Consider the following 24,520-nt stretch of genomic DNA (forward strand, 5'->3'; position numbering starts at 1 on the left):
CAGACAGCCATTTCAAAAGAACAATTCTGCTGTAATAAGAAAGCAAAGATTCTCATAAACAGGTTTATTTAAAATAATTATTTTTTTATAATCTGTCTCTGAAGATCAGAATACACCTAAGGGAGAAAAGCTTTGAAGGAAACAAAGCTAACAGAGCCTGTAAGTGATAGGTGTCAATTAGATTTTGTTATATATATATATATATCTATATAACAAAATATCTAGTATCCCCAAAATAAGCATAAGGGTTAAGCTACGTATTTACAAGGATAGTTTTTTGTTTCAAAAAAGAAAAAAACCCAAACACTCAAAACGTTATCACCATCCCATTCCTATTTTTACTCTTTTATACATGTTTCCATTAAATCCATTTCTGCTGTTCTTAAATTGCACTTTATAAGTCACCATTATTCACCATATTTATTTAGATGAGTTTCAGCCTGAGAGAGACTTAAACCAAGACAATCATATTCACATTTAGATTACGGCAAATCTAGAAGAGAAGGGTAAGGAGGGCATTTTATTCTGCAGTGCCCACTGAAAAGAAATTGCTGGACACAAGACATGGAAAGAATCTTAGTTTTTAAACACAGCCTGAACTGGAGAACTGCACTAGAATTTCTTTTTTCTCCTTTATGACTTAAAATATTCATATTTCAAGCACAAGTATTAGTGCTTAAAAATGCCTCCTGTATTTTTGACAAAATTTTGATTTTTAACAGTCACAATTAAACAATGTTACATCAACCCAGTTATGAAGTTGAAAACACATACTGAGAATCCCTCCTGCACTGCTCATGTCATCACAATTTCTTCATATTGCAACGCTTTTAATAAACAGTTTTTTTGAAGTGACCTCAGCAAGTAATGTAACTATGGTCCATCCAGCTGAGCCTCAGTGCTCATTATTTTGATTGCTTCATCCTTCTCCGGTGAAGCCACTGACAAACTCTTGTTAATCTAAAAGGTTTGTGCTGGTAAGTGAAAACACAGATGAGGAGCTTACTAAGCCTTCTTCTTTAAAAGCTTTTTGCACATGGATTTAAAAAGAAGTCAGATGTCAATATAAAAACTAGTCCCTGAAAAAGGTTACAATTGCCAAAATTAAACTATGGTGTCCATAGTTACATTTGCATGTGAAAACAGACACATTTTAATGTACTAGAAGGTCTAAAAAGTTTTATTTACTAACTTCTCAGCTGAGATACTGCAAAAAGTAACATCTATAACTTTGTGTAACACAGCATTTAGAAAGTTTCCAGGACAATACCTCAATTTCTGTTCTTTATTAAATGCATATTTGTAAAACACAGAAGTAAAAAGTGGATGAATCATAAGTGTCTTCAGTTACACTTTAGAGATAAGTTTTTTCCGAATTTGAGGGATACTAACTTCTTCAACAGGAAACTTTCCAGTACTAAAAAATTAAAGTAGTAATGTAATATTTCTAGGCAATCACTGACCTATAGTAATACTTCATACAGCTTTCTCTAAACCGCTAGCAAAGGGAGCTTTTATTTCTTATTGCTACAATAAAACACTTTCTGCAGTGTAGCTCCACCAGAGCTTCTCGCTTTCCATTTCATAACAATTCCCTGCAATGTTTTTCACTATGCTTGGTTGTCCTTTGCTAATAAAACTAATTCATGGACTCCTGTACAGAAACAACCAACCTAACTGCAAACATAAAACAAGAAAATGGTGACCTTGTGATATGCACTTTGTAGAGGGATGTTGTATTTGATTTATAAATCCAAAGTGTACAGAACTGCTTGCTTGAATCTACACAAAGGTTTGTTGTTTTTTTTTAATGCTCTCATGTTTAATGTGTTTCAGAACTTTACCAACTATTTGAATACACATGCAGTACACACACATTTTAAATTTCCAAAAGCAATCATCACTAGAGTGATGTAGCATAAGGCAACAACACATCACCTAAACAAAATCCACCAACACAGATAACTCTTCAAAGAAAGCTGTGACAAACACTTTTAGTTCACAGAGCACTGCCAAATAGAAGCCATAATATTTGGCCACTTTCAGGATTAATGTCTCCCTGAGACTTCAGTTAAACTTTGGATAAACTTCTTGAGATTGATGAAAAAAGAAATGAAAGCATGAGGGGATAATTTCCACTCTTCAGTGATAACTTGCACTGTGGAAATGGGAAAAGGTTATTTGCAAAACCTGCCTGAATAAACTGGCTATCCTTGAGAGGAAGCGTTTTTCAACTTTTAAAACTCAAATTCTCTCAATGCAAAACTTCTGCATGTATTTATTTTTTTCACACAAATTTTGTTCATTGCTAGCTTACCTCCTGTTTGAGTGATGACTTGAATGTCACTAGAAAGTGGTCCATCCCCAACAGAAGTAAAAGCAAGAACCTTCACAGAGTATGTTTTCTGGGGTACCAGATTCCCTATAGTGGTAATATGACTGTCAGCCACATTGTGCTTCATCCAACTGTTGACATGCTGAGTGGGGTCCATGGTGTAATAAACTCTGTAACCTTGTATTTGTCCATTAGGTTCCTCAGGTTCTTCCCACTGTACCAAAATGGTGGTAGAGCTCAACATACGGGCCTGTACATTGCGTGGTGCACTTGAAGGTGCTTGCTCTGAAGTCCTTGTTGACACAGGCTCACTGGGTGGCCCTCGTCCAATGTTATTTACAGCAACTACCCGAAATTCGTATTCTGAATATGGGCTTAGGCCAGCCACACTATAGCGTGTTGTGGCCACCCCATCGATTTCTTTATACAGCTCCTCAGAGTTCTTGGGTTTGTGTTGGATTATGTAGTAAGAAACTGGCTCAGGGTTTCCAGAATCCCAAGTTAATGTTATGCTTGTTGCTGTGCTTTCTGTCACCACAGGTGTTCCAGGAGGTTTGGGCAGGGCTAAAGATAAATGCCAAAAAAATATAGTTAGTGCTACGTAACAGTATACATTAATTATGACATTAAGTAGCTTAAAAACCAAAACGAACAACAACAACAACAACAACAAAAACAAAACAGAAAGATTGGAATGGAAAGAAGGTGTGACCTGTTCAGAGCAAGCTTTTGGCAGCTATGATTTACTCCAGAAATCTATCAGAAAGTCTTCAAGTTTTGTAGTGTAAAGTTTGCTTTATACAAATTAATGACAGTGACTTTAGTAAGAGATTCATAAACATGTGAAGAGGAGGAATCTTATAGACAAAGACTGCACCATTACAGTTTAATTTTCAGATCTATTTGGATCCTCTAGTTTCCAGTTACTCAGTGAACATGATACTTGGACACCCAGCAACACTAAAAATCAAATGACTAGTCTTTAAAGGCTCCTACTGTTGACGAGTATGTGATTACAAGATCTTTTATTTACTTGAAATGAAGGCTGGGAGCTAGACACAGGAGAATAGCGATACATTATGACTAACTTACTTATCAGTAGTATTGCTGTCTGAATCAGTATTTAGTCTTATGCCAGTGATTAGCTGAAATATTCACCCTCTTGATTTAAGAGGGTAAGATGCATTTAGTCCCTTTCAGTGCAACATATTTGCTCAGAATATGGCAATGAATGAAAGAAAAGACTGAACTATGTCCAAATGTATGTGCTTGGGATATACCTTTCACAGTTATCTGCGCTATTGCTTCTATAACACCAAGAGTAGACATAGCAACACAAGTATAGTTTGCAGACTGCCTGACATCATTAAGCTCAAGGACGTTCCTCCCTATTGGCATATCATCCTCAGGTGTCAAATCTTCTGCTCCTAGCATCCATTTCACATATGGCATTGGTGACCCCACCGCAACACACGTGATATTTACACTCCCGCCAGGCATGATCTCATGATTGGTGGGGGGGATAGAGAACCTCGGTGGGACCCGTCGAACTGGAACAAAACACAAAAAAAGGTAATAACATATACAAAAAAAGAAACTGAGTCTTGCATACGGACTACATGCAGTGTACAGACACAATTTAACGTTTTAATGCGCTATTCTGATCTGCCAGAAAATATGTATAAAATAAATACGAGACTAAACAAGAATTTTGTCTGCACACAATGTGAATTATTCTGTATTTACTTGAGGATATTATTAAGCACATTCATACAAAGGCTGATTCAGACCTATTAGGGCCTCACAGTTAGCTAACTACATACTAACAATACACAAACACCATGCGAAAGATATACACACGCACATGTGCGCGCATGTGCACGCACACACACGCAAACATATATATATGCATATTATATGCCCATACATATATATATGCACAGAAGAAAACTGGAAGGTCAACAGCATGCTTGAGTTGATTACCAAAACCAACTTCAATGCTGTGTGCTTCCACTCGATGTGAATAAATGTGCTAGGCAACATTGTCACATCACTGTCCTGGAACACATTGCCTATAGTACATTGAAAGTGCAATTTCATTTGCTTTCAGACTCAAAGTAGATGCAGCCTCAAGACCTCACACTAACACTGAAACAAACATAGAAAAAAATATAATTACACACAGATACAAAATATATATATACACATATATATACATATATACATATATATACATATATATATGTAGTTACAGAAAGAACCTAGGCAAAGCCAGTACAAAGTACTGGATTTGGTCATGCAGGCAAGCAAATGACAGAATCAATAGAGAAACATGCTTAGGGAAATATCTGAGTAAAAACTGCAGAAAGAAAAAACTGAAAAAGAAAACATACTGGGTGAGGAAAGAAAACTTGAAAGAGATGGGGATAGAATAGGCTGACAGATACAGGAGTTTAATAGGAGCATAGAGTTTGAGGGAGAAGGAAATTAGATTAAGTTTAGGTGGTTAAAAAACAACTGTTAGGAAGGGCCACTGGGAAAATAGCAGAACATTTAACATTCAGGATTCCACTATGCTCACAGTTAAGGGAAAGCAAATTAAGCTATTATACAAGGATCGATAATATTAGACATTTCTGTATTGATAGCAAGGGGTGGCAACCTTAAACACATAGCAGGACATTGCACTAACAGAGTAGTTAATACTTAAGCAAACACAACACCGAGAAAATTACCAGGCAATAACAGATCAGTGTTCCTGCTTCAAATATTCTCAGTGGTGTGCATGTGTGTGGGAGGTGGAAGAGAGAGGTAGCTGAGAGAGGTAGGTTTGTATTTAGGCCTTTCAGTGGACAGCGTACTTGAAACTGTATTAATTTGGATTTAATAGAGGCTAGTTATTAAGACAGTTTTAATTCAGTAAAAATAAAAAGCAAAATAAAAGACTATGAGTAAGGTTTTTTTTAAAAAAATAACGAAAACTATATTAGTCTGAAACCTTTCTGCTAAGTTTGATTAAATTTCTGTGCTCTTCTATGGATTCAAAAGGGGCTTACTGCAATGGCCTCATGAGTGAATGACAGGCAGAAGGGGAACAAGCAGAGAGCAAAACATCCATAAGCGGCCAGTTGACAGAGGCCCCACAAAGCAAACGTCAGGCAATGAGAAATTTCTTGTACTGAACACAGTCCTTATAGATAAAGGAGAGTTTAGTCTTCATGCACAGGCTGTTTAGAAAAGCAACTGCTGAAACGATTCCTTGAAAAGCAGGCATCAGTATAAACAAAAAATTAAAAGGGAAGAAAAAGCAGGAACACTGACCGAGTTTACTAGATGTTAGTGTTGAAGCTAAAAAGGTTGCCATGCATCCAGGTTCATTCTCTCTTATCATGCACAACAGTTAGATACCGGCACTCATCAAAAGCCATGACCAGGGCATTCTCTGCTTAAACATAACATTAACTTAAAAAAAGCCACAATGCAGCTACATTCATTTCATTTGTATTCTTTGTTATTGGTTTAATTAATAGTTTTGTAAGGTGGGTAAAAAGTAAAAAACACACCAACCTTCTCGCAGCTCTGAGGGATGTAGGGGGTTTGATGCAGAACACAATGAAATGAGGAAAGGAGAAAAACAAGGGAAACACAGAGAGAGTAAAAAGGCCATATCAAGGCTTTCAACTGCTACTTGAACATCTCTACTTGCTCTAATTAAACCTTCCTACCTCATTTTGAAAAAGTTAGCATTTTCCACAGCTACAATGGTGTTAGAAACAATAGCTAGCATAATTTTGAAATTTTCTATTGGATAAAAAGGTATACATGCCTCATGCAGTACAGGAAAGTCAGTATGTTGGAGGAGAAGAAAAAGAAAAAAAAAGATCAAATAACTTTCTATGGATGTCATAACTATGAAATGGCTTGTTTGTTTGTTTGTTTGTTTTTTATATAATTAGCCAAAAGAGTCACACCATATGAAAACATATCAGCATGATTGATAAACCAGCTCTAAAAAAAAAATAAATTTCAAAATCAAGCTAGGTATTTTTGGTAAGGTCATTCACCCTACAGTAAAGTTTACATCTGTTTAAGTTCTCACTCCTATTTCCCCCACCCATCCCCTTATACTGTAGACACACACACACACATATATATACACATACGTATGTATGTATGTATGTATGTATGTTATAGACTTTTTTGTAAAGAAAGCTACATCAACCAGCTGTTGGATATACTGCCAGAAACAAAGCACTTCTTTCTAGTTGAACCAAAGGAATATTTTAATGTGTTAAAAAAAAGTTTACAGAGAAATATAATAGTTTCCTTATTAATCACACCTGTCATAGAGACAGGTAATTTCTTAAAAAAATATAGCCAATTGACCACTATCATTGTAAAGGACTACAATTCACTCACAAGTCTTACACTGAATATATATAAGTATATATACATACATATATATAAAGAAGAAATAGAAAAGAGAAAATACAGTTGTGCTCTGCACACATATTATTATAAAGTTAGAAGGTTTTCCTTTGCAATTACACAGCAGAGATCTGATAGGCATATACCTCAATGTCTTGGGGTTACACTCAGCTGATTAGTAGCACACCGAGCATTCACCTCACGAGTTCAAAAGGAAAAGCAAAACCAAACAAAACCAATAAAAGAAAATAAATGCAAAGCACAATTTAACTTAATGCAGAAAAAATAGAAGTCAAGAGGTAAAGATATAAATATACTTACAAACCTTAACCCACAGGATAGACTGGTCTCAAGAGTGCTTTAAAAGAACAAAACAAACCCCAAGCCTTTCCTCTAGAATTTTAAATAAATTTTACGACTAACACATTTACCATGGCATTTTGAATATTACAGTGGTAACTGTACAGATCATGAGAGTATGATCTAGATTATGATTAGCCCTGAACCTGAATGAAGAGTGGATGCCAGGGTTATGTCATTCCTACCTCTGACATATAGATTGGCAGGGGCAGAATAGCGTGTACCCGCACTGTTGGTTGCAACACACTCATATTTGCCTTGGTCAGATTCTTCACTCAGTTCAATTTGGAGGGCACCTGTATGAATATAAAATACATTGCCAAAGAGACGGTCAGAGAAGGCTTTTATATCCATAACAATACACCGCTTAACAATATGAAAAGCTTGTATGCGAAGGTCCACTCAACGTCGGTTCATTTTCTTGCTAAGGTGCACAGACAGAAAATGATGCAATGAAAAAAACAGAGATTATTTTTTTCACATCATCAGTGCTAGCACAGGAAAACAATTTGCATTTGGCAAAAAAACCCCCTCTAAACAATACTCTTTCCTAAACCATTAAAATGAGGATGGGTGAGACTGCTTCAAGGAAGAATGGCTTTTGAATAAAACAAAAGATATTAAATAGTTGGGTCATTATATTTTTAAAATTTTTATTTCATTGTTTCAATCTAGTAACAAAAGTATCAGAAAAGGTGGTACTCATAAAAAAGGCAGGACAGGCTTCAAGAAATCTGCTGCTGAAGAAAGCCAAAAATGTGCAGCAAGAACAAAAAGGTTGCCTGAAGTGAAAAAAAAGAAACTGCATTAGTCATTTATAATTATCAAAATATTCTTTTAAAGAAACAAAACTCCCTTAAGACATGCAGATTGATAAGAAAAGAAAGACAGTTTTCCGCAACTTACAATCTTAAAGTACGTTTGCTGAAAAACAAAGAGCAGTTGAATTAGAAGACAAAAAAGTTAAAAAGCATGGTCTATGGCAACAAGGAAGAACCAACCAACCACTGCTGAGGACCATAGGAGGGCCCCCCCCAAAGACACCCATCAAAATCCACAAGTGGGATTAGCAGTGTGGTGTCACAAAACCCAAGAAAAATATAAAACAAGAATTACAAAAGAAATAAACAGTTTTGTCAGAGTATCAAAAACCAGCAATACCACATACCACCAAGAATAATGTCATCAACCTTTCATTTCCAAAACCTGTAGATTAGAAGATCCAAAAATCCAGAGGTGAGAGAACTCCAAGAAAAATTAAACAAAAAAAAAACAACCAATAAAGGGAAAAAACCCATTTCTGTAATTTTTAGGGGGGGACACACATAATTTTCAACTTTACGAAGTTAAAAGAAAAAAAAAAGGATTGAAGAAGAACAAAAATAAAAACCTTTTATGAAAGATAAGACAAAAAGAAGATAGTCCATGTTGTCTTCTGCATGTCTGCTACTGTTCTCCAGACCATCTTGGCTTTGGTCCAGGACAAGAACAGCTAAGGAAGAAAAAAAATGATCTTTTTTTGCTCCAGTTGGACAAAAAAAAAGAGGAAGGAAAAAAAAAAAAAAGAAAAAAAAGAAGAAAAAGAAGAAGAAGAAAAAGAAGAAGAAGAAGAAGAAAAAGAAAAAAGAGGGACAAATGGTACGCTGTGACTGGTCTATGGCCAGAAGACCTGGATATGCTTTCTTTGAAGCATATCACAAATCAAATTATTGTTTCTTTTTTTTTTTTTTTTTTTTTTTTTTTTTAAATATTTTTAAGGTATAATTGTGCATGGGAAAAAGTATTGTGTTTTATGTATTTGTGAGAGGAAAGAAGATGTGTCCAAACTGGCTAATCTTTGGTGGAGTCAAATGTGGAAAAGGCAGTACAAAACACATTTTAAATTTTAATTGAAGTGTCTAATGCAGGTTTTGGTTTTGATGAATATAACCATTGGTACTCCTTGCAATTTCTGAATGAAGTCCAATGTTGAAATAAATTTGTTAAAAAAAAAAAAAAAAAAACCAAAAAGGAGAGAAGAAAGAAAGAGGAGAAAATGGATCCATCAAGTACTGCAAAATGCAGTAAAGAAAAAAATTATCAAAAAGTACAGTCACAGCAGTGAGCAATGTGGAGTAAACAGAAGCTGCAAAACACACAGAGACAGACTCTAGAAAAGGCTATGACAACATCACAGACATGGACAACACACTCAGTAACACAGAAAGGAGAGGAGGAAGAGAAATTATTACCTATAAATAAAAATAAAAAAAGAAAGGAAGAGAAAGAAAAGAAAGAAAAGGTGAGAGAGAACAGCTCTGGGCTTTAGTGGAAACAGTTACAAGACCCTACCTGAGCGTAACTGCTTGATGCGGCCATTGTTGTTGCTTGTGTCAACAGGTAAAAAATCTTTGAACCAAGTTATTTCAGGATCAGGATTGCCACTGGCTGCACATAGCATGGTAGCTGTACGAGTTCGTTCAACCACCTTCAGCTGTGGGCCCATATCAATGGTGGGGAAACCTCGGGGAATTTGATCCTCTGCAAAAGAAATGTATGATTTGAAGGATTTCACACGTAGTAACTCATGAAAATCCCAGTTACCACCCTACTTAACATTGAAGGGTCCCCTAATTGTTTGTATGTAAGGAACTTATGCAAAAACCAGATATCCAGGCATTATTTTTGGTAACTTACAGTGATCAAAATGCTGGTACAAAATAGAAAGTTCATGAAAAAGCAGCTACATACTTTATACTTATACAATGCATAAAATTGGCATAGATACTGTGTGTAGTGTATAATCATTAGACTCCCACTATGGTACTTTATAACACGAATGTTTTTCTGCTTGAAAGTTCTTACTATTTTATGTGAAATATTGAATTACCATGCCTATCAGCAAGAGAGTAAATCCCCTTTCTTTGCATGAGACAACTACATATTCAAGTGTGATTTATGCAGTGTAGTATTTGGTCAGGGACTTGGGAGACCCAAATCATATTTCTTGCTTTTATCATTATTACCTATGTGCTATGTGGTGTTGGTCTTAACATTTAATGTACCTGTGCTTCAACTGTCCATCTGTAAGATGGGTATGACTGCTACAGAGAAGGGCAGATAAGATTTCAAAGTACTGAGAAACTAAACATTGGAGCTATGCAGATATCAAAGTTAAAGTGACAGGACATTCATAATCATTTTGAATGGATACAACTGTGTCAACTAAAACACTCAGATATGGTAAAAAATCCTCACCCTAGTGTATACACCCTAGTGTATAGTGTCAATAAGAAAATATTAAGAAATACTGAACAAGAACAAATCACCTTCTGAAGATTATACATGATAGCAGGTAACACTGGATGCACAGTGGGATCAGGCAATTTCTCAGAAATCAAATTAGCATAGTTAAAATAATCTATTTGAATTACATCATCGTTTCCATTAAGATGGCAAATATAATTTTATAGCAAAATAATTGCTATTATTTCAGTTAAAAAAGCACAAGCAAAAAAACTCCCCCAAAAGATCAATACTAACTACAAAACATGTATCATTAAATGTCTTGATAGGTGGTTACTGACATGCAATTGATTAAGGGACAAAATTAACTCAGAAGAAATTGTTCAATGACAACTCTCTTTTGTGAAACGTGTCATATTTTTAAATATTTTCAGGGAAGTTTTCAGACTTTTCTGAAATATCTATTGCAAGCAAATACATCCTATAAATCTTTGTGGTTTCTGGGGTCTGCTCTCACTCATTAACTAGTTAATTGCTTGCAATACAAATGCACACAGATAATACTCTGGTAAAGTAAACAATCATCCAGCAAGTTTGTGTAACCGTTCAGAGCTAGTAGTTCTACCAAGTGGTTAAGTGTCATATCCTTCACTAGGCATAGGTTATTCCCAAAGAAATCTATGTGTCATGTCAGCTCATAGACAAAAGTCTTTACTTTGGGAGTAACTAAGATCTGACTTGTAACACAAAACAGGATTTTTATCACCTGACATTTCCTTTCTTATTTGGCTCATCCAGAAACCCCTGAGTCCCTTTTGCAAATATCTAAGTGTACAATAAAGATACTCTATCTTGCATACTAATAGAATGGAGTAGCAAAGAGCTCTCCTTTCTTATTTTTAATAAGGGTAATTAAATTCCATCCATCCTCCTTATGCATAGAATCTTTCTGAATGAATGGTCTTCATGAAATTTTCATGAGAAAAATCACAATGTAACAGATTCAAATAGCCAGAACTGTTACATTTTTGACAGTTGTGGCTTGTTTCCAATCTGGCTTTCAGGTATTTGGCAATAAAACCCAATATTCAACATAAAATGTACGGGTGAAATAATGAAATTTCTAATTGAAGTGCTTATCAGAGTGGGTTTAATTTTTAAGATGTTAATTGCTTTTTTTTTCCCTAAGTTTATTAGTGATTTGTACAAAACTGTCTCTACACTGATGATATCAAGTTTGACAGATCATCAAACATGCTGTACAAGAGACATGAGTATCAACTCAGTGATACCAACTCAGCCTCTCAGTCACAGTAAGAGAAAAGTAACTATTAGAAAATCTCGATATAATGGTAGCTCTACAACTTTACATGTGGTGAAAATAAAAATATATTTTACTGCTCGTTAATATGCTCATTAGGCTCTAAACCAAAGTATATACCACTGTTCCCTATTAATATTCAGTTCTAGTGAATTAGCTTTCCATTCATCAACAATTTAAATCAGACTTGACCTTCTCAAAGACATTTTGTACTGTCATTTTGAGAGGCCATTAAAGGGCAGATTTCTCTATCCTTACACTTAGTGAGTCATACATGTAATACATATTTTGTTTAGGATGACACATACAAGAGATTTAGAAATAGAGCATGTTCTTTGACTTTGTTAGGTGTCTTAACAGCGCTGCATTCCACCACTGGCATTAACAGAGTGCCTTTAGTACTGTGCTAGTGCATTTTCTGATTCCTGGAAGAGATCTACAAAAGTTTTTTTTCACCCAAACTATGATCTGAACAACATAGAGAGGCAATTACCATGAATGGTTACCACATGAACCCTTAAGAGAGAAAGATATGAAACAGCCCTGCCTTGTTTCCCCATCATGGTGTTTTTTAGTATTTCTAAACTCTCTCTCTCTGTTCAGTCTGTTTGACATTGCTCATCTGTAAACAATGTCCTTGAGATTCCTACCTCTGCTGCCATTTTTGTCAAAGTGGTAATTGCTTCCCTTCCAAGCAACACATATGGTAAAAGCACATTAATCTCTGCATTCAGATTTCGGTATAAATAAGTATACCTATAAACACTGGCGAACACGTAATTTCACATTTTGCTGCACCTGTCTTAGAGGTGAGCCTGCCCTCACAAATGAATTAGAGACTCTCCACAAGACTCAGCTTTTATGTATAAACAATAATCTTGATGGAGTGGTAACCTGAGAATACCAACAAGCTAAATTATGCTCTACCATAAACTCTGTTCTGCTCTTCCTTTAACTGTGTTTTCTCTGACCCTAAAGGAAAAAGTGTGCTGTTGCAATCTCTCTTTTTTAAATGACACATTTCAGGAACTTCCCAAGCTATGTCTGAAGGTATACTGTCAAGACTACGCATAAACAAAACCTGGATCCAAAGAAAGAAGAGGATTTAATCCAAATCCAGTACAATGGATCTGACTCTTCATGATAAACCTACGCAGCTGTACAACACAACTAAGTGAAGAACAGTGATCTTCATCCAGCATTTGTGCCACACCTCCTTAACATCTTGACTGCTTTTCCTGTAAAAAGCTACTTTCAGATCATGTCTAGGCTCTGCTGGCAGCAAGAAGAGTGGCAGCTTTTAGAAACAGATGGAGTCTTAAAGTCCTAAGTTCTTCATAGCTACCTTGTTGAATCACTTTGGCAATCAGCATCACGTTTAACAAGAAAGATAGAATTGTGTGAATAATTTTCTCAGTTAGAGTATGTTATGATAGTATTACTATAATGTGGGTATGAAGTGCAAATGTGAAGTACCCAAAGTAAATCGTGATGACTTTGGTTATAGGTTATGAAGTATAAATGAAAGATAATAGCATCAGGGTCCAAGATTGACAGTTGACATGAAAACTGGTTAATATTTCTGTTAAGTATTTCCTTCCACATTAACTATTTGCACTATTGAGACACCCACATTCCAGAATATCCATATTATACTGTAGTTAAATCTGTGTAATATGCCTAAGTAAAATACATGCTCAAAGTGATTCACTGTGCCTCTTAAAAAATATTGTCCTATGTGAAACAGTTACTCTCATTGTGGAAATGAAGGGTTATTCTCTATTCCATTCAGGAAGAAAAAAAAAAAAATCTATTTCAAGATTCACTGATAGCTTTGCCACAGGCAAATTTTAGTCATTCTGTAGCTCACAGAATAAAAAGGCACACATGGAGTATTCCCAGAATACACTATAGATACTGAAGATAAACTGTCGCAATAAAGTTTATTATTTCAAAGAACAGTGTAAATAAAGCTTTTATTTTCACTATTCCAGATGGCAGCAGCATATAATTTGCACTGTTTTGACATCATGACCGTGTTATTCAAAATCATTCTTCCTGCGACTGAACTGGATTGAGAACAGTAAAATCAAAGAGAGTATGGGAGGGAATAAAATCAACATTTTGCAGCAAAGTAGGTATTCTGCACTATTATTGAAGAACTATGCATATGAATAAATCAAAAAACCAAAGCCGTTTCTTGTCATACATAAAAGACTAGTTTGGATTTAAAAGATATAAAGCATCAGAAAAGTGTCAGTTAATAAACATTATTCCTATTGAAATATTTTATGAAGTAAATTTTGCAGAAAAAATAATTATGAACACACAATAAATTGTTTTTCTCGGTGTTGTTTGTTCAAAGCTGCTATACACAAATGGATACTTTTACTTAGTGGTGCTGTAAGTCAGTGAAGGAGGGTAATGGCTACACTGTAAGAATAGATCTAGGAATCTGTTGGGATTTCTCTTAATTTTCACATAATTATACCACACAAAGAAAGGGAATTAGACATTGATAAGATGACCAGAGACTCACTAACAGTTAGTAAATATTCAGCAAGAGAACAGTCACCCATACCATCCCATTAAAAACCATGCATTTAGAAATATTCTTCATATATTGAAGAGCTGTGCAAAGCACTTTTGATACAAAAGAAAACAAATTTGTTTAGTAGCTCTGTATGCAATTATCCTGCAAATTGCAAAGTAATGTCTATATAACAGAACGCAGAGCCACTTAGACTGAATTATCATTTGTATGAATATTGAAGCAGCAATTTCACATTGCATTAAGTCAGTTAACATTCATTGTTATTAGCATTTAGCCTTAAATAAGTTATCTCTTTTAACAAATGAGTGCATTGAGCCTTTGAAATTAGATATCTTCACAAGGACATGAACAGGGAAAAAGGAATTTGCACCTTTTGGTAGTTCTCAAAATTTGCTAAATTAAAGACTGTGCATAACAAGCTCTTTCCAAAGTGACCTCACTCACATGGACAATGAAATAGCACTCACTCTCCTCTAACAATGATATTCTGAATGACAAGAATTAACATGTGGAGAGCCATCACTCATATGAAAACACAAGCCTGAAAATAAGGACTGATTCTCATATTTGCATTTAGGCACTATTGTAGATTATCATACAGTGTATCATTCAAACATCATATACCCAAATTTGGTTTTGACTGCACTTCTTACTGGGAATGGAAAAAGGAAATACGTAAAGCCGTGTCCTAAGGAAAACAAAAACAAAAACCAAAACAAAACAGTAGGGAATACAAGAATCACTGCCAGATGTCACTTCTCTAACCTAGGGAGAAGACTCAGCAAGAGTTATGGTAGTGAAACAAAGGCAGAGATTGTGAATGAGTGGTTTAAGTGCAGGTTACCATATATTTAGGAAAAAAAACATTAATCTTTGGAGGTGGAGAATATACACCATCCCACATATTTCCATATGCAAATGTTCACAAGAATGAAACTGTATTTTGTACTGGTGAATAAAAGATAAGAGGAGAGCAAAGGACAGCGATATGAATTTCTGTGATTACCATCTCTAATTTGAGGCTTAGTTTCCAAACAGGGTTAGGATTTAGATTAAGATAAATCAGGGTTAAATTGGAGATTGAGAATTAGGAAAATTGGGACTGCTCTATCTAGTCAATATTTTTAACATATTTGTGTTTTCACATCCTCCTTACCTTCATTTGAAAAATAAAGGGGAAAGAATAAGAGTAATACAGTGATGGCAGTCTTTGATGGCAGTCTTTGCTTTAATCTTTAATTTTTCACATCACAAACAGTTTTATGATGCAGTAAATAATAAAATCAGAAGCAGGGTCATATGTACACCAGAGCTCACTTCTCATGTTAGTAGTCTGAATAGACAGATTGGTCCAGAACATGTAAAGAAATTTTCTTTTCCTTCTCCTGCTTTCTACTCATTAATACTCTGTTTTAAAATATTGATATTAGTAAATATATATGACACTTAATAATTAGCTAATATTCATTCTTAAGTATAAAGCAATAAATCATCACAGTAAGGTTGTAACATACTGTTTTGAACTGAGAACTGAGAATGGGGCAGAAGTATCTTGGTTTTGCTTAACCAAAGAGGACAAGAGAAAAGTGAGGACTTTGGCAAATGAGTTGTCAGACCATACAGTCCCCTTTTCCCTCCTTCTCATTTGCACTGCATGTCTGAACCTGTGCCTAAATCCAAATGAGTGATAATACTGCTGAAGACAGTAAAATGATCTCAGCTTGTCATCATGGCCATTTCTGTTACTGATGTTACACAGCTTTCAATGACTTCTTTCCTCAATGCCATAATCTTACTGAATACTTTTTAATGCAGCCTACATACTCTGCAGCCCAAACTGACAACTATAAACTATACTAACTGCATTAATGTCACATCTGCAAAATTTAAGGATCTGACAAAGGAACTGTAGTGGCACAACCATCGACTTTGTTTAAGTCTTGTTTTCAAAAGAGATTAATTCTGTCTTCTGCATTTCTAGCACAGCATCAAACTTGTGTATTTTAAAAGAGAAGGATTTTCACTTTGAGAACTGGGTAGAAATGTGACCCAGAAGACCTAGAATGTGGTCCCTTAGAAGAAGGAAATAAGGTATAAGAGTGATAAAATTGTATCCCTCAAGTTTTGACAAAAGTTGACTGGGCCAGGATGTTAAAAGCGCTTTTGGTGCAGTGAATTAAACAGTAAGTTACTCGAGGTAGAGGCTATGCATTCCAACTGCTTTTTATGGTGCCTGGCACAACAATGCACCCATACATATGTAGCAATTTGGATGTTATTGCAGTATTTCAATAAATAGCAGACATAATGATGAGTAACAAACAATAAAAGTGCTATTATTGCCGAAGAGAATGAGAAAAAAGAGATATGTTGTCAGAACAGACAATGAACTCCGGAATAATGCAGTTGAAGAGGATATCCTTTGAAACTTAGTATTATTGAGCATTACACTAACATTATTGGTACAAAATATGCAGTTTTTTCTACATCTAATGCAGCATTCATCTTCACCGGTCTGAAGGGCATGCTTAAAACATTCACAACACTTACATGACTACAGATAGGTGACTGTAGAAAAACTAATATAGTAGCTTACCATTTTTGTGGGTTGTTTACTTTTTTTTAATGTCTTTCTCCCACTATGAACACATTAAGAAAATGCTGGATGAGACAAGGAAGATGTTAAGACAACATAGAAACACCTTATATCATATACTCCTAATACTTAAGAACAAAAGACAAATCCGAAGTGCTGGCAAATGTTAAAACACACTGCATCTGTATGAACTTTTAACAGAAGTACGAAGGTATTTCCTTTATGAGTGGATTGTGATGTTCTTCTCTGGTGGCCTGGCTATGGAGGAAACAGATTTGCTCCAGACCTCACTCTTCACCTTCCTGAACATGAGGGAGGTATCCCTTTCACCTTTCATGCCCACCTATGGCAACATTCCCTCTCTCTCACAGATACTGAGAAGACACCTAGGGAACAGTTAGCAGGGAAGGACAGGCATAGAAGAAAACAGTTAAGTGGTGACATTCACCACTTAAGTTGAAATAGCTTTGAGGAAGTGTCCAGACAAGGAAATTAAAGGGTATTTCCTTCTGGTGAAACACAGCCATCCACTTCTACTCTGGAAGAATACAGAAGAGCTTTCTCTGTAGCAGAGGATACACATTGCTTAAACCCCACCTTTTTCACAGTTCTGTGCTCACATTCAATAATGACTGCTGTCTGATAAATATCTTTTAGTGAGAATGGAGTTATACTGCAGAACCTCCTATTAACAGTATACATGCGGATGAAGAAATAGATATAGTAAAGTAGAAATGTTACTACTTCTAAAAGCCTAAAGGCAGCCAATTCTTTAAGGTTTTCATCTCAGAAAGACTCACAGGTTTATGATATCACTAACAGTTTTGCCATGAATCATTTTGTCCCCCAAAACTGTTAGAAGTGGCTGCGGCCTGAGGCTTTGAGTTCTCCCTGAAATTCTGCTGCCACCCTAAACTGAAGTAAATGGGACTAGATCTGAGATTTAACATGTTTCATGTTATATAGAAAGCGCTGTTTTCATGGATGATAGATAATGTCTGTACTCTGATTTATTGCAGGGAAGAATATACTCAACGTGCCGTCACGCTTTCTAGCATAGCGTGTGCCTACCTCTGAAGAAGGCACGGAGGGCCTGGTGATGCAATGAGAGCTAGGACTTGCATTCTTCCAAAACATTTTTCACAATAAGAATCATATGGCCTTGAAAACTATTGTGCACTGTTGTGAACTGAACTGAGCAAACTCAAGCAGGCTTTCTGGAAGATTGAAGGAGAGAGAAGTACTTAAAACATGACACTTTCACATTTGTCTAGCAACAGCGGCTAATATTTCTCGTGGAACTGTAAACAAGGAATGGCATGGGTATTCATTCATAAGATGCTGAACATGGAATAAAATTTGGATTTACTCAGCGTTGCTATAACTCTTGCTGCAATTTGCTCAACTAATTGCACCACAAATTATATTGTCACTAATCTGAAATAGAATCTTGGCTTGGCATAGGAGCATAAGATGTTAAAAAGTGTTTTTGTAAAATCCTTTTTACATGCTGAGCTCAAAGTTCACACCTCTAAGTCCATCATAATTATTGTAACTAATTATGAAATTCAGTACTACTTCGAAAAAATTTAACACAATTTAAATCTGTGACAAGCAGTGTAAAATGAAATTTCTTACAGTTTACAGTCTGAGTGAATAACTCCAATTTATAAATAAAAAAGGCTGTCAACAGTATTTGTGAGCATTTGCTTACTAATTATTAAACTGATTTTATATAGGGTATAGGTATGCTTTTTGTTTTCAGAGCTTTTTTTAAGATAATTTTCTCAGCAAATTTTGTCTAGCTGATCAAAGATGATCGTAACAATGCAAGTGGAGGGTAGGGTGGGATTTTTTTATTTTTTTTTTTGTAAAATACATTTCTGCAAATGAAAATGGTAATTTGTCAACACAGTGTTATACTTCCAGTGAAATACTGTACTAGCATGGACATAAGGAAGTAGCTGTTCTGTGTAGATGGAAGTCATGGGCCCAAACAAGTGCTGGGATAGTGTTTGAACAGTCCAGTGTGATTGCCAGAAGGCAGATGAAGTCATGATGTCAGGTGGGGGTTGGAGAAGTGCATCTGAGAAGGAATGGAAAGTTTCATATTATGACAGTTCTTTGCAAATTCATCACAAACTGCTCTGTGAAAAAGTTAATGAAGCCAAACATGAAGAGCCAGTTCCTGCCTTTAAACAGACATAGTGTGACAGACTTAGTTTAGCACAGTATTGTATGTGTCAAGTACATCAAAAGTCTGTGTAAGCACAAAAAACTCCATGCCAACTCTGTGGACAGACTTAACACATGATATGTGGCATGAAAAAGGTACAAATGAAGAGAAAAAGGTACAAATGAAGAAAAAAAATGCTTGAAAACAAAAGACCTGAATCTCTCCAGTGGTGAATTACCACTCAGTGAGAGGCCCTATGCCACAGAAGCAACACAAAACGTTGACCAAGAATGACAGGGTTGTGTATGATTTCAACAATGGAATTGTTTCTCCATAGATTTATTAATAGTAACAGCTGCCATCCATTTTAGAACTAAATACAAAACTAATTTCTTTTAGAGAAATGAGATTGAACTATTCTTCCTGTAGGCTGGAGACGTAGGCTTGAAAATTATTATATGTACTCTTTAGAAGCAATTGGAAGCAGGTCAGATGTTATAGTAACTGAGAAATAATTTCTGCTGCTGAATGAATATACAACAATAAATCTTCGACTGCACTACAGTATTTCAGTATTTGTTTGTACCTGAAGACTTAATAATCAATCTGTACATGATAAAACACCTTTCTGCTTTTATTTTATTAAGGCATACTACTTTGAATAATTGCTAAAACATAAACTGTTCTGAATATTAGCTGAAAGGGTAAAACAGGGATTATAAAAAGAAGGGCTGTTTGGTTTTGACTTTTCAGTATCTTCCTGATCCTTTGGCACATGAGGAAACATCTTGCTAATGTATAGACTGCTCTTTTTTCTGTCTTCTTCCTTTAAATACTGTGCTTCTGAAACACGTTTGTCTAAACTGTTTATCCTGATGTATTAAAACCTTTCTGAAGGTGATTTTTTACTTTAATAATATCTAAGCCTTCATATTATTACAGGACCTGATGCAAGTATATGCGTCCATAAACACTGTTAACTCCAAGGTCCCACCTGAACATATTATTTTCCTTTAAAAACCCACCAAAAAGCCCCCCTGAAAAAGCACCATCAAGAGCTCTGAGAAAAAACATTCTCTTGAATTTTTGGCCTTAAAAGTTGTCCCGGTTCAAGCTAGGATAGGGTTAAGTTTCCCCAGCAGAGAAGGGGGAAGGGATCTCCAGCCGGGTTATTCATACCATGCTGACATCAGGTCCAGGTGCAGGAGCACGGGAACTTTTTCCTTTGTGGCTCTGGTAGTTGGGAGCTCACAGCGGGCTGTCTGTAACCATTTGCGGTATTTCTCTGTATATCTTTTGTCTTGCTTACTGTTATTGCTGTTTATTTTTGTTATTATTGCTAATGTTGTTGTTCAGATTGATTATTACACTGTTGTATTAAATCTTTCCTTATTTCAACCCAGGGGTTTGTGCCTCACTGCCAGCCTGACCGGCTGAGGGTGGGGGAGGGACAACTGCAACGTGGTCTCCAGTCCCTGCAGGGCCTAAACCAACACAAAAATCTATATGCTTCTACAAAGGAAGAGAAAAACCTGTTTCTATTTATCGGGTTGTATACACAATTAGGCCAACATTTTCCAAGGTGTTCAAGTTCACTTTATTACATGACTTTCTGGTATTTAGTAGCTGGGTTTGTACAAAAGCGAGTATCATTGAGATCATGGCTGCAAAAACATTTCCACAAAGTTCTTGCCCGGACACACTGGCAATCTCCCTCTGTACCAAGATGTCTGAAAGCTCTTAGAAATGATCAGCAAGTACTGACAAATTTCCACATCTGGCAAATTTCCACATCTCTGTTGCTATGACTGTGATCATCTTTACCAGCTCATACAGCAAGTAGGATGACATGAACCACTGATGCTAACCTAATTCTTCAAAACAGAAACAAAATAAAGGCTTTGCCAGATGAACTCATGCTGAAGTCTTGAATAGCAAGCATACATAAGTGTTTCAAATGAGCTTATAAAAACTATCTCTCTCACAACAAAATCCCCTCAAAATTACAATGGAGAAATTATTACTTGCTTTGTAACTTATTTACTTATAGCAACTTACAGAGTTTTTGAATATTGCTAATATTACTTAATAACCCTGCTTGCCCAGACTGTTCTGTGGAATTTTACCAAAGACTACCGTGTTCATCAAAACAAATCAGTTTTCTGTGGAAACTTACCAAGAACTACAATGTTCAGCAAAAATAAGAAATATATCCTTGGAAAGCAGATGTGTTCTAACAAGTTTAGATTTTGTAGTGGATAGATAGACATATATGGGTGGTAGAAATTAATATACTGGTGCTTTTAGGTAAGATAGAGGTGGTAAACCAGTGGGAACGACTCTTGTTCAAGAAATTGGCTCAGAGAATCTTCGCATGCTCCGAGGAAAAGTACGAGGTGAGAAAGACTGCGAGCCTTCCTCCAAAAGACACTCTCTAGAACTAACCCAGCCTGACTCATGCATATGTATATTTGTATTATGTAATCCAATGAATACGTATATACACACTCTATATGTTCTGGTAAAATGTGCTGTTGGTGTGCAAGCTTTGTGGAGAAACCCCCTTGCACCCCGGCACCAGAGTAAACATACCTGCTGCATAACTCTATCCGAGTTGTAGAGTCTGTTTCCGCAAATCACTACCACGGGTAGTATTCTTAAGTAATTTTGGGCATAAATTTAGGCATAAAGTCTTTCTTTCCAGAAAAGGAGATAAAATTTTCTTAGAAGATATCTTAGATTAGTCTCCATGAAGAGCTAAAACGAATCCACCTATCAGCTTTAAGTTATTGTTTCCTGTTTCAAACCTAATGTAGGACATCAGAAACTATCAGCAGTTTTAATAGTCAGGATGCATCAGCTGCAAATTGGGGGACTTTTTTTAATGATTCTGAGTCAGGAAAAACTGTACATCCATCATCTAGTGTCAAAATAAGTAGTAATGCTAAATATGCTTGTGCACAACATATGCAAGGCCAATAAGTAACAGTGTAAATTACATGATTTCTGAGTATGCAGGATCGGCTATAAAAGTTTTCAGAGATCTTGTTCTGTCCTATCTTTCTAACTCCTGGGTAAAAATTCTTTTGAATGAAAGTAATAAAAATAATTTTAATAGCTATTATATATGTAACATGACTTTGCAAAGCATTTCACAAAGCAGACCTATACATTATAGTGAAAAGTTGGTACAGTTACATCTCTATAGCGTCATATAATTGGAAAAAATATTTTTCAAATTCATAATAATTCTTTTTTTTTTTTTACTGTATTTAGTTTTATCATATGAAAACAGTAAGAGCATTCACAGTATTTCTGAGTCTAAAAAGCACCTGCTCCAAAACTCTTTTAATGTTAAAACCAGTAAATATTAAAAAAGATCATTCGAAATCAGTTTTGGATCATTCTATAACATTGCATAACTACAAAAAATTATGAAAAAAAGGTATTGATACATATTTCTTAAACCTAGGCAGTCTGTTCCAAATAATCACATGCAGAAATTTTTTTCTTGATTGGTTGCCAATGGCTTTAGAACTTATTCATTACATAATTTATCTAACTTAAAGCAAATGGGTAGTCTTATTGAGAAAACTGACTGTAATGGAACTACTTACGTACTTAAGTATGTTGCTGAAACAACATTTTCTAAATACACTGCTATTTTATTTCATAGATTATTTCATATTATGCTTTCTTCCTACTCCAAAAGCCAATCAGACCATTTACAAATTTTCTGCCACACAACAAATATTACATTTTCTTTCTCTATAAGTGAAACCAACTTGTATGCATATCACTTGTGTGCCTGAAGATTCATAAAGATTTGTTTAGATTTTACGGTGAGTATCATAAAAATTTAGACATGCATCATCAAGAACACATCATTTCACCATAGTATTTGGGCTAGCTCTTACGTTAGAAAAAGCACTGCAGAGAAATAAATCATTATTTTCTACTATCATGGGAAGAGCAAGAAAGCCATTCAGTGTATTTCATAACACTAACCATCAAGCTTCTTAGGGCCTGAATGGGTAGCCATTTCATGCAAGCAACTATTAAACCAAGATAAAAGTGCAAAAGATAATTTTCAAGTTGCTGTTTTGCCAGTGCAGGTGGACTAACATGCACATATGCAAACCCTGATTAAAAGTGCCACCAGATTTTATCATCATTCATGGTTAATAACTCTCTCTTTCAGATCACAACAGCATACTAAGATAAACAACACTGATGTTTTACCACTTATACCAAAGTATCCGCTGAGCATTAGCTAAATGGTAAGAGTAGCACTTAACTACCACCACTTGCTTTAGCAGATACATGTTAGTTGGTCTACCTTTGTTATTTAGAGGTTGTAAGATTGAAAGGTCACAGCTGGAGGTCATAGGAAAGTAGGCAAACAACTATGTTCTAAGTCAGTAGGAGCTGTTAGTTTAATAATTAGTACAATAAAACACATACGGTTTCTATTCTTCTCTTGATGCATACATAATACTAATTAACTTTAATAGAAGTTACAGAAGTGCATTCAAAAGAATACATGCTATAAAACCTAGAATTCATTTTTTAAAACATGAAAACAGTATTGCACCTGTTTGTATGAAACCATCACAAAAAATGCTCTATAAATTGAATAGCACCTGTAATAATACTATTAACTGTGTTAAAACTGACATTCATCTTATATTGATTTCATTTTACTATGTCCTTAGTGTTTTAAGTGACTTCTGTTGTTCATCTCTGCATAAATTTATTTTCTTATTGTAAGGTTCTATTTTATCTTTCCATACTTTTCTCTACAGTAGTGCAATGAGTTACCTTTATTTCTGTAAGACTATGGAGATGAATGCTTAGGAGATACTTATTGAGTTTTATGTTTTGCTCTTCTTGGTATTTTTACTCTAGAGATAAGTACCTTTTAGAACCTTTTTTTCCTTTTTTTTTTTTTTTTTTTTTCCCCCTTCTCAATTTTCTTTCAGTAGAGGAGTCTATCAGTTAGTATTTAAGTCTTCTGTTCAAAACTGCCTCCCCAGAGAGTTGTAACTACTTGTCAATCTCCCAAAAGCAAAGATGAGAATATAAAGTACTCCCTTTGTTTTAGCTGTAAAGTTAACTCTTTGCATGCCTCCTGTTCATATACAAAAATTTCACTTGAAATTGCTGGTGCTCTCAACTTTGGTTATTTGCATAGAGCCTTGGTGGCTCTAATGTTTAGTTGCAGAGGGTGTCTGCTGAGAGCTACTGTGCCAGTGCAGTACACCTCCCATTCAAGTGTATACTGCCGGTGTAAACTTTCTGTCAGTTCAAAGGGTGAAGGGTTTGCTGTTAGTGTGAGCACTATCCGTGGTTAGCACCAGAGGAAATTAAGACTTAGGAGGATTTTACAAAGGATTATGAAGTTCTGGTGAGGATGAATCGCTTCATTCCCAAGATTACACCTCTCCCACTTTTGGTATTGCAGTAACACGTTTCAGGCAAACTGTCTACTTGCAGGACTGAATACTAGGAGGTCACTGAATGAG

The 24,520-nt window shown here is 35.5% G+C and overlaps 1 protein-coding gene across 39 annotated transcripts in view; it reads right to left on the bottom strand.

The window, feature by feature from the left end:
* The window catches only part of PTPRD (protein tyrosine phosphatase, receptor type D), a 468,274-nt gene that overhangs the window by 132,700 nt on the left and 311,054 nt on the right, over window positions 1–24,520 (bottom strand). For 14 of the 39 annotated variants that reach the window (XM_026866833.1, XM_026866835.1, XM_026866834.1 and 11 more), the window contains exons 5-9: window positions 9,451–9,643; window positions 7,309–7,424; window positions 5,903–5,914; window positions 3,616–3,885; window positions 2,318–2,899 (exon numbers count right to left, since the gene is read on the bottom strand). In XM_026866833.1, coding sequence (XP_026722634.1) covers window positions 2,318–2,899; window positions 3,616–3,885; window positions 5,903–5,914; window positions 7,309–7,424; window positions 9,451–9,643 — 1,173 coding nt within the window. The remainder of the gene's footprint in view (window positions 1–2,317; window positions 2,900–3,615; window positions 3,886–5,902; window positions 5,915–7,308; window positions 7,425–9,450; window positions 9,644–24,520) is intronic. The other 25 variants (XM_026866870.1, XM_026866866.1, XM_026866862.1 and 22 more) reach the window with 3 other exon arrangements.

Source organism: Athene cunicularia, assembly GCF_003259725.1.
Source record: "Athene cunicularia isolate RWA chromosome Z unlocalized genomic scaffold, athCun1 chrZ_part4, whole genome shotgun sequence".
Lineage (NCBI taxonomy): Eukaryota > Metazoa > Chordata > Aves > Strigiformes > Strigidae > Athene > Athene cunicularia.